At 43.1% G+C, this 15,190-nt stretch overlaps 1 protein-coding gene across 1 annotated transcript in view; it reads right to left on the bottom strand.

Annotated features, from left to right (window-relative positions):
• The window catches only part of reln (reelin), a gene marked incomplete at its 5' end in the record, with an annotated part of 132,366 nt that overhangs the window by 72,923 nt on the left and 44,253 nt on the right, over window positions 1-15,190 (bottom strand). Inside the window, 2 exons of the mRNA XM_079465327.1 lie at window positions 3,084-3,154; window positions 12,790-12,925. Coding sequence (XP_079321453.1) covers window positions 3,084-3,154; window positions 12,790-12,925 — 207 coding nt within the window. The remainder of the gene's footprint in view (window positions 1-3,083; window positions 3,155-12,789; window positions 12,926-15,190) is intronic.

Here is a 15,190-nt window from a genome sequence, read left to right as displayed (position 1 = left end):
CTCTATGGTCCATAAAACGCTGATGTTGGGTGTGGATTTAGACTATATAAGGAGAATGCTTCTCAAAGTTTAATAAAATGTATATATTCTGATGTCTTCAATATCACTATTGACGAAAACATCATGGTTATGTATCGCTGGTTACAATCTTAAATTATAACAACAGACAGTGAAACAAAACATGAGCAGATATTATTGACAGCGGAGTTCTTGTTCACTTTAGGTCTATAAGGTTTAAATTGCAGCTTTTCCTCAAATCTCACTTTATAGTAGAGCCTGACTGAAAGAACTCTTTCTAAAAGATTTAGTCCATCTTATCTAAAGCCTAAGAGCGCTAGAACTATCATTAAGCTGTGAAATGATACCGTCATTATCTGTTCTTCACTCACAGTGATAAAGCAAGAATGTTTCCAACCATTGTAGGCCTGACCTATTTTCCATGAACTCGCTTGTCGATTACAGTGGGTCAGTGGGGTGCTGTGGATGATGATGGGTTATGCTCATTATCATGCGTTCCTGTTTACGGGGCATTCTCACCATTATCTTACACACACAGGCCTGACCTCTGCACGCGCACAAACACACACAGGCGCATTCTCTGATGGTTTCTTGATGTCTATTCTCTTCTGTCTGCTGTCATGTGTTCACACTCAGTCAGACTCATTTCAGGCTTAGCTTAATCCTCCATTGCTCTGTTAAGAAGTTTAATTACCGCCGGCGCTCTCCCTGCAGATCTGTGCTAATGCGGATGGCTTACATTGACAGTTTAACAGTGCTCCGTTTCCTCCGATAAAGATGTGGAACAGGGCAGAACATTCTCCCAAGTTCTCTGATTTAAAGCCGGACATTCAGACAGAGGCTGGGACTGGATGTTATTAAGCTCGGGTTGCCTTGGGTCTCTAAGTCATTCTTTTAAAGCAGCGCATCCGTCATCTTTAGCTCATTTCTCAGTCTAGAGGCCACAGTGTCTCATGTCATATATTTCGACTCTTCCTGGACCTCCTGCTCTCCAAAACCGATCGCCCCCCTTGAGTTATATTCACCTATCAATAATCAATCCTCAGGGATACGGCTCCAGTGTGTCCCATAAAACCTGAATTTATGGATCTGCTGGAAATTACAGACTTCTCTGGTCGCCTTCACTCATCTCACCCTGTCACACACATGGCTGTATGATATACTGACACCAACTCCACCTAACACACTCTCTCTCTCTCTCTCTCTCTCTCTCTCTCTCGCTTCAGTCTCCAGTCAAGTTCCTCTTCTCTCATAATCTCTTCTGCGTGTTTATCATGTGTAAATCTGTTTACATAACATCTGCCATTTCACTCTGGCTAGGTAAACTTTGATGCATTTAAACAAACAGAGCTCCAATCTGAAACTGCAAATTCATGAGGAAAAATATCAAACGTGAATTAGGTTGACTGTACGGGTTATATCAAAAGTCTCTACAGTATTTGTGAAGATGCATTTCAAATCACAACTTTTTTTCAATAAATTGTTGCTGACTGGATTTCTGCAGTGCGTTGGTATAATCAGCACAAATAAACAGTGTTGGGCAGTAACGCGTTACCCTAGTTTGATTACTTTTTGGTAACTAAGTATTTTAAAGCGTTATAATTTCTAAAATAGTAATTAGATTATAGTTCCAAGCCCATGTAACTATACGTTACAGCTGCGTGACATATTTGCCGTTTTATAGTTTTAGCATATGAAAACTTTTTAGTTTCATTATTATTATTATTTATGACAGAATAAGCAGAAATAATTTATGAAAATAATTAAAGACAGGCTTAATTTAGTTTGTTGCGAGATAGAGAGTGCACTTTTCAATAAAGTTTAGTCATGAGAAGGCTGAAGGGGTTATTTAGTTTTTTGAGAGATTGGGGGAAGTAACATAACTAGTAATGCAACTAATTACTTTGGAAATAAAGTAATCAGACCAGTAACTTGATTACTTTTAATAGAAGTAATCAGTCATTTCATTACATTTCCAGAGTAACTTGCCCAACACTGCAAATAAATAAGGTTAACATTCAAAACGGATGGCTTGGATAATCCAAGAAGACCTCGATGAAGTACCAACAGAGAATGAAACTGTAAGAGGGATTTACTTAACAAAGGAAGACAAGAAAACTATAGTCAACTCTGACATTATTCTTAATGCTTCAGGTAATGATCACTGTATAGTCTTTTCCAGATTTGTACTTACTTTTATTTAAATACAGACACAACGTATACATTTGACTGGATGGTGGTGGTGTCAAAAGAAATATTACAAATCTTTTTCAAGAATAAATTTGATGTATTCAATCTTTCTACATCCGCCATATGCAGCTGTGAAATGTTATTGATCGGTCAAGTCTCTCTCTCTCAGATCTTTTCTTCAGCTGTTAATCTCCTGGCGTCTCATCACTGACGAAGAGTCTGCCTCTACTTCTCTATTCCATGTCTTTAGTTCTGTTGAGATTTGTATAATTCCTTTAACCACTTAAAGCTTTAAGACTTTGAAACTTGAAATGGATTTATTTAAAAATCTTACTGTGTAAGAGTTGGGAAAGACTTATATTGGGTATTCACAGACATACTTGATTTTAACAGGTTGAATGTTTGGGTAACTGTTTTGGTCTTCAGATGAGTTCCTCCTCCTCTTTGAATGCTGACTTATGTTCCTCTGGCTGCCAACTTGCCCAATATTTATGATGTTTAATGTTTTGCGTATGCATTCCTTCATCTTCTCCCTGGGTGTGATAGCAGTGATTTAGAGTAGTGTCTGTACCTCAGCTCTTTTGATAAATGTACACGTCTCTCTCATGTCAATGACAGTTGATCAGCCGCCACATTACAGAACTCTTCTGATGGACCATCTCGGACCTCTCCTGATTTCAATCCAGTGACTTTAGTTTCTTCTCCAAAAAAACATCCTTGCCCAAGAATCTTCCCCGTTTAATAGGCCCCCGTTACCTTTTCACAAGATCGACTTGTGTTCTGGTCATGTTGTGTGCATAACCATTTTGCACAGGTATATTAAGTTCAAATCTGTTTTTCTAACAACCACCTGAGGCAGTCAAACTCATCCTCACCTCCCTGTTCACAGAGCTGCTGAGCCAGAGCGTCCTTGAAGATGATCTGTCCTCGGTGCGTCGCTGTGGCCCTGAGGGACAGAAAGACAGGACAGGACAAAAAGAGAAATATTACAAAGTGTCAAAAGAAGGGCAAAGGAATAACACACCCATCACCAAAAATAAGACAAAGTGCTTTTACTGGTTGGGATTGAAGTTCTGGACATAAGGACTCTAGATATCACATCTGTCTGAAGAAGGCATCGCACAAGTGAACCTGAAAACACACCTTTCTGGATCAACAACCCTGTGACATCTAACATCCCTCCATTTCAGCGATTCATCCAAACAAATGATTACGTTTATGACTCTGTTTAAACAGACGTTTATTCGAGACCATTTATTAATATAACAAATGTAAACTAAACTTTTAGTTCTTTTAAGTTACTGTTTACGCAACAGTCTCCACGCTCACAAAATTGTGTATATTAACAAAGTTCAGGAGGAGCATGTGCAAATACCATTAGCTATTACGTCTCCCGTCTTATCAAATCAAGAGCGAGCTCTAAACATGGTTAAATTGCCTCACCTCCTCCACTCTACATTTTCCCTCCTCCACCCGACTCCTAACAATTAACCCTCTTTTCTACCCGAGGGGGGTAAGTGCTCTGGGCTCAGGCAAACACAGAGATTGGAGCCCTCTCCCCGGACAAGGGGGGGTGCTCTGGGTTCAGGAAAGAATGGAATGCAGCACGTCAAATACACATACAATATTCTCATCTTACTTAATTGCTGCCAATTTAATTATTTGCTAAGGTAAACTTGTGCAATGTCCAACATCAGAATGAATCGTTAAGAACGTAGGTCAGGATTAGGGGTTGTTTGATAGTTCCCTTTCTGTCGGTCTCTCGACGTTGTGTCGAAACGACAGATGGGGTTCGCCCCTGAGAACCTATCATCTTCTGACTACTTTGAAAAGGCCAATGAAATTGGCGAATTAAATTTGCATGCCGGGCTCCGCCCCCGGATATCCGGGTATAAAAGGGGAGCCGGTGTGCTCATTCATTCACCTTTTGTTCTTCGGAGCCTTCGCATCTGATGACATTCTTCGAATTGCCGAATTCTACGACGCGGTGCAGCGGAGATTCCCCTGGGCGTCCTGGCAGTTCCTGAGGTATTTTTCTAAAAGAGCAATTTCCTCAGCGTGGCATTGCCCGCTGATCTCTTGGGTGCAGTACACTCATCGAGGACGGGGACGGACACGGTGGTTGCCACAGGTGTTCGGGGGTCCGACCACTGTGGCAGCCTCGTGGATTCGTCCTGCCCGCACTGCGGGCGGATGGCTATTCAGACGTTGTGCTGTTCTGTCAAGATCAAGCCGCCACCTCGTTTGCTTCCCGTTCTGTGACCGCAGCGGCTACGGCCCTGCCGTCAGCGGCGGCGAGCAGCGAGGGTGATGTGTGGATTATCGTGAGCGTTAATCCGTCAGTCGGTCAGCTCGCGGACCGCTCGCGCCCCGTCTCGCTTGTTTAGCAGTTCACCAGGGATGGTCCTAAGCCATCTTATTCCTCAGCCACGCGCTCGGACACGAGCCGTGGAGATGAAGTGTCTCTTGCAACATCGGAGCGCGACCTGCTGGCATCAGACTCTGGCGATTCCCTGAAGCTCCCTCCCTCGGGAGGTCGAGCACAGGTGAGAGCAGACGTCAGGATGTCAGCCATGCTCGCTCGGACCGCCGTGAGTGTCGGTTTGCGGTGCGCCGCAGCCCTGGTGCTCGCGGCTGGGTACTTCGCACATTGGGCCCGGGCGCGACTCCAAGCCGTGTCCGGCTCAAGTGCCAAGTTTTACCGAGCTGCATAAGGAGTTCAGTAAAACCTGGAGCGCCCCCTTCGGCGCGCTTCCGTCTACCTGACTCTATCGCCCTCTCTTCCCTCAGGGCGGGGAGGCAGCTAGGGACTATGTCAATGCACCCTGGGTGGAGCATGCAGTCGCGGGTATCCGCAGACGGCGGCCACCTGGGGAGCTTGACCTAGACTCACCGTCCAGGGCATGTAAGGTCTCGACATCTCTGGTGGTGAGGCTGGCAGTGCCGTGGACCAAGCTGCCTCCACTCTTACGCCATGGCCATCCTGCAGGCCAGGGCGCTAAAGAGAGCCCCACGGGGTAAGACCGACCCAAGTAGTGCCGCTGCCGTCTTGCCCTCCGGGGACCACGGTGGCAGCGCAGGCTGGGTCGGACGATGTCCACATCAGTGGCCCGGAAAGACGCCTCGGACCCAATCTCGCGCAGGGGGGCGATGTCGAGAAAGGCCACTTTCCCGACTCCCCTCTCGCAAGGTCGGCCAAAATTCAGGCCCGGCGACTCTCACGTGATCCTGAGACCCCGGCCGACTTACGTGCCCAAAGTTCCGCCGCCCCCTTTGGGAACTAGGTGGTGAACTTGCAGGCGCTCCCACACCGGGAGAAAGACCCAACCTGTACGTGGGGTGTCCAGTAAGCGCATTGCGCCTCTACTCGAACCACACGGAGTGCTTCAGGGCCCTGAGCAGCTCTTGTCTGTTATGGAGGTCAGCAACGGGAGTGCTGTCTCCGCGGAGAGTTGTAGCCCGTGCCTATTTTAGTGACGGTACACTCCGCTCGGGGTGTGGCCTCCTCGTGGGTATCGGCTCAGTGCCCCTCTCTGGCAGACATATGTAGAGTTGCGGGTTGGGCTACGCTATACCTCGCAGAGGCTTGCAACCTCCGTGTGGAACCGGCAGCTCGAGTCTTGCCAACAGGTGAGACCAGCGGTCGTAGGGCGTATGCCTGCGCATAGCGCCATTCCCCTTCTTAGGTGGATCAGTGCGCTATGGGCTGCCTCCCTTCTTTCCCCAAGGGTTAAGAATAGGCAGTCCGTCCATCCATCAATAAGCATTTAGGACGGCGGGCTTGGCGGAGCAGCCCTGCCGCCTATGGCCGGGTATCAAGCTGAGTTATTACATATAGCTCTAACCGGACCTAGTGCCCCACACGTAGTAACCCCCCACTAGGGTGGTTCAGTCTGAGATGTCGTCATGAGATGGTTCCCCGCGTGGCCACCCATGACCTCCCCCAGGTGGACGTCCACCTTGCGGCATTCCGCACATACCTCCCATGAGTTCTCCCCTATTTGGTGAGACCATGTTGGTGTCTCCACTGTATTCCCCCCTATGGTGGGAAGTGGTCTCCTTAGCGCAGGTCCACATTGAGGGAACAGCGCTTACCCAGTAGCCCTACGGTACCGGACGGCTCTCGTTTAGAGAACAAGGCCTCCGTCTGTGGTGGCCGAGGGCAGGGCCTACTCATCTTTGCCAAAAGCTCTGGGAGCCCCTGCCTGCCCACTGGAAGGTTCCAAATTTCGCGATAGCGCTCACGTGTGGCTCGCCCAGGCCGGTCAACGTCGCTTCGCTAGAGATTGTGAAGCGGCTTAGTGCTGTGGCGTTTTCAATAGGAACCCCATCTGTCGGTTCGACACAACGTCTCGTTCCCTCCATCAGGGAACAGAGGTTACATACGTAACCGAGACGTTTTACAGCATACGTTTGCTGTATATCACCATTTTTTGTCCATTATGGCATTTGGACCCGGAAGCATAACTTCACGCTTCACTAACAGATAGTGAGTTTTCAACTACATCCACAGAAAGTTAGTCCAGTTGTAATAATAGATTTACATGATATAACTTCAATATGTGGCTCCACCTCCCTTATAATAATGATCCATTGTTTCATTTGGTTGACTCTGGTTTTGGAAGGCTGAAAATTTGCCTTTTAATATACATGCCTGTTAAACTGCAGCAATGAAATCAGTTATTTTCGTAAGGGCAAATAAGTATAAAAACATAATACACGTAATAAAGAATCATACAATGAGTTTTGCCTTCAGGTTACCCTCTTAAAAAAGGTGCTTCAAAAGGTTCTTTGATGCCATAGAAGATGCTTTTGGTTCCATAGAAAGGTTCTTTGTGGCTAATGAGGTTCTTCAGATGATAAAAAGTAAGAAAGAGATGATTCTTTAAAGAACCTTTGGCTGAATTGTTCTTTGTGGGACAAAAATGGTTCTTCTATGGCATCGCTGTGAACATCCATTTAAGCGCCTTTATTTTGAAGAGTGAATGTTGGAATGATCTTACTCATGTGCACATGAACTCCACAAAAATGTCCAGATTGGATGAATGCCTACCCACACACACACAAAACCTCTCTGCTGAATACAAAAGCCTGTCATAAAGATCTCCAGCAGCTCTTTCATATCTGCTGTATCACATGTGGTTTACTGTTGCTTCCAGATCAAAAGGCTCCACAGAGTTTTTATATAATACGAATAAAAAAATGCAGCTGATTTCTGCTGCATGTTCACAAACACTAATTGTTTGGAGAAGATTGAAATGACTCACATGTGTGAAAGAAACATTAAATTAAAATAATGTTACTACACGTAATGTCTCATTAGAAATATCAAGTGCTATGAGAATTCATCATAGACGGGTGTAAAAGGACTGTGTGTGTATAGTTTTGGAATCATGGCGAGAATGTTAGCACGAGGTCAGAAGGAGTTTTACTTGACGCTTGTTTCACTCACCGTTAAATGACACCAAAAGCATTTATGGTTCTGAGGCATTTTTGTTTCGAGTCTCATGAATAAGCAAACAACATCTCATGAATAAATAACAATCTGAAAAAGGCAGAGATGTTGATGGAGAAAAAAAATCACATTCATAGTTCGGGGCTTGGTAAAGACAATTTTGAAAATGGGATTTATAAATAAAACATGGAGCGTAATGAAGAGCAGTGGGTTATGTCGGAGCAAAGGACTTTAATATTTATGACACTGACTCCCAGACAGCTTGTTCACTAATATGCCGACAAAACATGCAGAAATGTGTCTAATGCTCTTATTCAAAGTGTCTGATATCAAGAAAGAGCAACACAATGTTTGAACATGCCAAGAATATAAGTCAGACCCTGCTGTAAAAACTGCTGAATTACCTTTAAACGTCTGTTTCTTTATTATTTAACATTTAAAGATTAAAAAAAAGTATGTGATTATTACTCAGGAAAATACATCTTTATATTTACACAATACATGTGCTGCAGTGATATGATGATGATATTCTCAACACGGTACAGTGTGACCATTTGTTTTACAGCATTTCAGTTATGTTGCTTAAGAACGTGTTTTGTTGGTGAATGATTGAAACCATCACTTTTTTTTAATCAAAACTGTGGAGTTAACTGAGAGGATCACCTTAACTAAATGAATAACTCAAGGACATGCTGGTGATGTTCATGTGTCCACCCGTGTTTTTGTGAAGTGATATCATCTGATGAACAGGGTGCTGTATCAGGACACACACGGTTCTCTCATGCTTCAGTCAGATAATGAAGAGTATCATTTACATTTATTCATTTGGCAGATGCTTTTATCCAAAGCGACTTACAAGTAGTTATTTACAGTGTCACATTACTGCAGAGCAATCAGGGGTAAGGTGTCTTGCTCAAGGGCCCTTCAGTCATGACCTGCTGGCACTGAGATTCAAACCTTCTGATCACAAGACCAACGCTCTAACCACCAGGCCACAGCTGACCCTTCTAGATAGTATCACTTCTAGATAGGTTTCTTCAGGTACACATTGAATGGCGAGGTAAAAGCATATGCATTTTCTTGCCCAAGCTCTTGTCGTTTCAACTATTGCAGCGCTCGCTTAACCAGCCTTCAAATGAAAATAAATCTGATGATCCAGAACGTATGGTGTTCAGTCAAGCGAACCGCATCACACCTCACTGACTGGATGTACCTCCCACATTCAATTTAAAACATTGACACTGGAACCCCACACGGCTACCTCAATACACGTCTACAACAGCGTCTGCCTGATTCTTTCCTACAAGAAAAATAAAATCTTGTTTGAAACATTCACCAGTTCTCTTCCTCCAGCGTCACCAACAAGAACAGACGCTTTTCTCTTTCTTTCAGTACTTTCTTTCTTTTTTTTAAACGAGCTCAGATACTAGAAAAATGTACAGTGTTCATCTGCACGTTAGTCCGTGAAGAATCTCCATCTTTAAAAAATTATCAAATTCTAAAAGCAATATATTTATGAAGCATGTGCTATTTTTTGTGTAACAATACATTACACACAGGAAAGCAGACGTTCTATTCATTTCTCCATGGTCTTTCCCTCACACACATCAGCTGTATGGGTAGATAAAGTGACAGTGTGTCATTTGGAAACAGGTAATTATGGTGAATAGACTTCACGTGACTGCATGTCGCTGTCCTCATAACAACACACGTGTGACAGCCAAAGCATGAGACCTCTCCGCTGACAGCCGCTATAGGGCATCACACTCACTCACTCACGCACACACTCACGCACGCACGCACACACACACGCACACACACACACACACACACACACAGGGCTTTCCCTACGGCCGCGTAACACCTGCTATTAAAAGCTCATCTTGTCTCTCCCCCAAAGCCCAAATATTCCTCAGTTTTCTAATCATGATGAATAACAGGAATTACATTCACTGGTTCTGCGTCCTTTAAAAGCAGAGCCTAACAGCCTGATTGATCTCTGCGCTTGAGCAGCAGCTGTGATGCTAAAGAAGAGTAATCCATCAGCAAAAGACAAAACAATATTTAGTGTCCTCTCATCTCATTTGGCCGTGAAACTCTGTTGATCAATTTAGCGAGTGTTCTCAAATGAATAGACTGCAAGGGAGGAAGCGTTGGTTGTGGGGAGCGCTCCCTCGGCACATGCAAATTTAATGAGCGTTTGGAGGAGACTTCCAGGGAGTTGTTGGCAAATTACCTGTACATTATAGCAGGTCAATGGAAGTCATTGAAGTAAAGTTGAAAGGAAATGACCTTGACAACAGTTAAGAGCTCATTACAAACAAGCACATTAGTGTGCGCTCGTCTTCGTTCAAATCGCTTTCTACTGGCATTACAGACAAGGGCGTCTGGCCTATTATCACTGCATCTGTTTCTGTTCTCTGAGCCAGAGACTCCCTTTACAAATTAATCATTTTAGACACATTTTAAGCACACATATCTAAGTAGACGTATCTTCGTTATAATACACTGACCACTTTTGGGCTGTATACCTCAACCTGAACATGTGCTGCCCAACCTGCAGGATTAGGACCAAAGCCAGACAAATCCTCAACACAACCTCCATGAGGCTCAGAACCATGCACATCCGCAACTAACCATGCGGAATGCACGCGTGCAGACGTGACCACTCATACACGAGTATACCCCAGCAAGAGCTACAACTAGATCCCAGAACACACGAGGCTGCCTTGAAACATCCACAATGGAAATTCTCTACTTCACGAAAGCCATGTCTGACATTTGCTTATACTGCACAAGTCTCTTTCTAGGAATGGGTAATTTAACAGGGAACATAACAGCAGGAATATTTGAATGTTGAATGCCCTGAACAGATGGGCCCGTCATAAACAGCCCAGACTGCATTCCATGTCGATGAATCACAATAACACAAAAATCACAGCTTTTATGCGGAATGAATGTGAAACGTGTGAATGGCGGGGTTATGAGCGCAGGGCTGTGGATTAGACATTCAGCCTTGAACACTCTCTGAACGTGACGGACGGGCAGGAGGACACATGCACATGCGTGCTCCACGCAGGGCCGCTCACCAGGGAGACCAAATTCCACCCTTCAGAGCCATATCTGTCAACCCTCGGCCTCGCTTTCCAAGATTTGTACGACAGCACGTCACAAATCCTGAAGAAATGAACGTCTGCTCTCAGGAGCTCTGCTGAATAAAAGCTGCATATCTGAGATTTCCAGGGAATACGCAAGGGTTTTTTCTCTGGCGGATGCATTCGTCTTCGCTTCTATTTGTTATTGTTTGCCTCAATATCAGCTGAGAAATATGAATTTTTACCCTTGATGTCATGCTGGAGTGTAGCTGTATATCTCCACAGGGACATCCAGTGCCTTGACAACGTCCTTGTACAGAATATTCCTGAAATAAAACTGAAACTCTCTGAATGCTCCTACTGCATTTTTGTCTTGGGACAGTTTTTGTGATGTTTTTTGTGATGAACATATGATGGCTGGGTTTTTTTCCTTCACCAAAACTGTACGTGAAAAATATTTCATACTAGTTCTCGTGTGTAGTTCTCGTGTGTTGTACCAACTGAAAGAGTAAAGTCATTCAAGGCAAATTTATCTAAATTGATCAAGTAAACATTTTAACCCTTCAAAAGATGTCTGAAGCCACAGTTTTTTTGGTTGCCCAAGATGGCGACACCAGAGTCGACAGTTTCCGGTCGTATAACACTATCGAGTTGTTTTGGCTTAACTAAGTGCTCAGTGACTTCTATTTAACATGTTTATCTATTCCAGTCATTCCAATCAAAACTAATATTATAAAACTCTGGTCCTGGGTTCTGATTGGTTGAGCTTTGTTCTAAGCTGTTATAAAATCCCCCGATCTGCAACTGCTGAATGCATTACATGCTTGGCAACCGCTCTGGAACTACTTGGTTTGACAAAATTATAATATTTTAATTATAATCGACACCTTGTTTGGACAGTTTTATAAAAGCAATAATCCCCGTGAAGCAGTGGGTAACTAACTATAGAAAATGTTAAGTTACATCACGCCGTGCTTAATTTTTCACCATCTTGGGAGGATGGCTGCTAGTGCGTTCAATGCAGTGTTTTTTTTCATTAGAAAATATAACTATGGTAGGTCGGTCTTGCTGTGTTAAAAACTGCAATAGCATCACGCAGAGTCGTGCAGGAATATCTCATGGTTCTTTCACTTTCGATTTCTCCATATATCAAACAAAACAAGTAATGGGACATATCAAAACAATAAAAGCAATGGAGGATGATCCTGCCAAGATGGCGCCGCCACTGCAACATGCAACATAGGGCGTAATGTCAACTTCATATTCGTTAGTTTGTGTGGTGGATCAATAAATGATGGAAAAAGGGAGAGAAAACTTGCATCGTGTCCTAACCAAACGCGACACTCGATAAAAGGTATCTTTTCCATGTTAATCAGAGGTACTCTAGGGGGACAAGGGTTGTCAGCAAAACCCAAAAAAGTGGAATACACCAGTGAATTCAGACTGTTATCTTGAATAGATGGTGAGGGACCCCCCAGAACACAATCCAAATTGCTCTCTTGCAAATAGGTGGGTGGGGGGTGGTGTGGAGTGGGGAGCGTGTCCAAAAACGTATGAGAACTCCTAATAAAGTGTATATGAGGAATGTATAAAGTCTTTCTATTGAGAGAGAATTCTTCAGACGAGTCATTTTCAGTAGTTCAGTATGCTCAGGTTTGAGAGACAGTGTGTGGTTTGTATGGGGGTAGACAACTATTATCATGTCTATTATAAAATACTATTAATCATCAGTTTACTATCTAGAAACAATCAGATGATCCCAAAACCTAAAAACGATGCTTTTTGTACATTATTGTATTTTTATGTGAATCATTTGAGGTTAAAGAAAATCTGAACATGTATTTGTAGATCTTATCTGTGAGTAAACAACTCTTTCTGTTCATTTGGGATTATGAGACAGTCACTGTTACTAGCCATATTTGTGGTGTTTCAGGGATGCACCTTCTTTCAGATTCCACTGACCACTGTCTGTTTGTTTCATTGTACATGCACTGTATTCTCTTCTTTCTTGTGATTGGATGAATTACTCACATGAAGTTGACGCAGCCTGTACCGGGTGGAGGGGCGATCCAGATGAAGCTCAGGCTGGTGGACAACAGGTGACTGACGTGGGACGCTACCACGCTGCACACAAACTGAGTCCCGAACTGCCTTTCGGACATCACACCTGAGTCAAACATGTACACAGAGACACATGTGAGGACATGCCATACAATAATGATGTCATACAATAACATCAACAAAAAATCTCTTTTTATCTGTAAAAGCTGCACATAGTCAGCAAAACTTCATAATAAAACAACAACAATGACAAATAAAATATAAAAGTAATATAGCAGCCGTAACAGTAGTGGGAATAAATATTAATTCATGGCTGTATTTGACAAAATCAACAAAAATACTATTCATTTGAATAATCTCCACCATGATAACAAATAGATTTCATATTTTTCTGTATATAATTAAGTATAAAATAAAGTGATGTACTGTATTCTTCTTTTCCTCACAGTGCTCAGCACTAGAGCACTTTCACCAGCTCTTAAATGATGTCAACACATGATAATGCTTTAATCATTTCATCATCCCATCACTTTTAACATACAGTAATATGGTCTGACTGAAATCAAATAGACACTAAACTACTTTTTCCCAATAATGCTAACGTGTAAACCATGATATTATTGAAAATTCTCTTCTTACTTTCATACCTTCTGTAACCTCTCTTACCCCATTCATCCAGCTAGTGTTCATAATGTCTCTGAATGTATCTCTTGAAAGACTTACAGTAATGCCATGCGTTTTGTACTCTATTATAATATATAATGCCTATATACAGTACATGTGTGCATTCATTGCTTAAAGCTATATCTCAATGTGTTCTCTGTTGATTAAACGGCTCGTTGGAAAGCTTGATTCTGATTGGCAAGTCGCGACATTTGTAGGTTCGTCCATTATTCCCAGATAACAACCTCTCAAAACGAATAACACACGGTAAACAATAGTGAATGAAATATGTCTAATGCACATTTCATGTCCATTTTTTTTCTCATGTGGCAAATAGCCGTGTAATAAGCGGGATAATGTACAAGCAGTCGGCTGTTATCATGAAATAATCCCCTTCAGTGAGACACAAGACCCTCCTCTTCAGGTCCTGATCACACTGAAGGGATTATTCTGCCATAACAACCGGCTGTCTGTACATTATCCATTGCTTGCTAAACGTGTTGTTTACAGAATTTACAAATTGGAAAATGCGCCTTGACTTGACGCACGTAAATAGTGAAAATCTTGTGTAGCACTGAAATAATGGCACCAGTCTAAGCAAAGCTATGAACAATGTTCTTTCACATGCAGATATTAGACCAGAGAGCCGTCTCTCATGATTAATGACAGTGAACTCCCACGGCCCATTCGCACCTCAGCTAAAAGAAATGTCCGACATCGAATTTCAACTTCATTCTATAGGCTCATAAGACATTTCCTGTGCACATGGCTGTAAATGAGAGGAAAGCTGATTTGGCACAGAGCAGATGGGCACAGACTGGCACACATAACGCTCACTGGTGCACATAAATATGCACATTTATAATTTCAGCTCAACACACTCATCAATGCCGTTGAACTGACTGCTTACTGTCAACTGTGCCATGAATTCTGATAAGACACCTATAGACTAAAATGCACTGTATGTCGCTTCAGATGAAAGCCTCTGCCAAATAAATGTAAATGTAATGAGGGCACTACGGAGGATGACGTTTCATTAGCACTTTACAACAACAGATCAGTAGTACTACCCAAAATCTGTACGGCTTGTGTGAAGCACTAATACTAAAATACAAAAGAGGGTTAGGGACACCAGTAGATGGGAAAGTTTCTTTCTGTCCTGTCTGTCCGCCACCCACGTGGTTACTTCTCTCTCTCTTTCTTCCGACAGTCTCATCATCTGTCTTAACAGGCCATAATGAAACAGCAGGGTATGAATATTTATCAATTAAACATACAGTATGTGAATGGCTGGGTCAGCCATCATTAAGAGAGAACTCGTATTTAACAATACGAACGAAAAAAACGAACTGAAAAAGAAAACGTGTTTGATAATGTGCTTTAACAAATAATGTGGTTGTTATTGACATGTGGAAGTATTGAATGTGCCCAAAAGCTGCTTTGTTTCCCTGAGAAACTGACCCGGGGTCAACTTGCAGCCGGGGTCAGTGCAGAAACTAGAGGTCCAGAAGCTTTTCCATCACTTGGCAACACTTTCCTGCATTGCCATTGGTCCGTTTCATAATATGCCAATCATTGTATACTTTCATTGTCACGCCGATGACAGAAGTGCTCTTTGTGTTGCCAAGAAGAAGCTGTGTGCCCGATTCTGAGATGCAGGGTGCCCGTGGCCGACGGGAGAGACCGAGACAATGAGCAGAGAATTATT

This window comes from Barbatula barbatula (genome assembly GCF_947034865.1).
Source record: "Barbatula barbatula genome assembly, chromosome: 10".
Lineage (NCBI taxonomy): Eukaryota > Metazoa > Chordata > Actinopteri > Cypriniformes > Nemacheilidae > Barbatula > Barbatula barbatula.
This window is presented reverse-complemented; position numbering and strand designations above follow the sequence as displayed.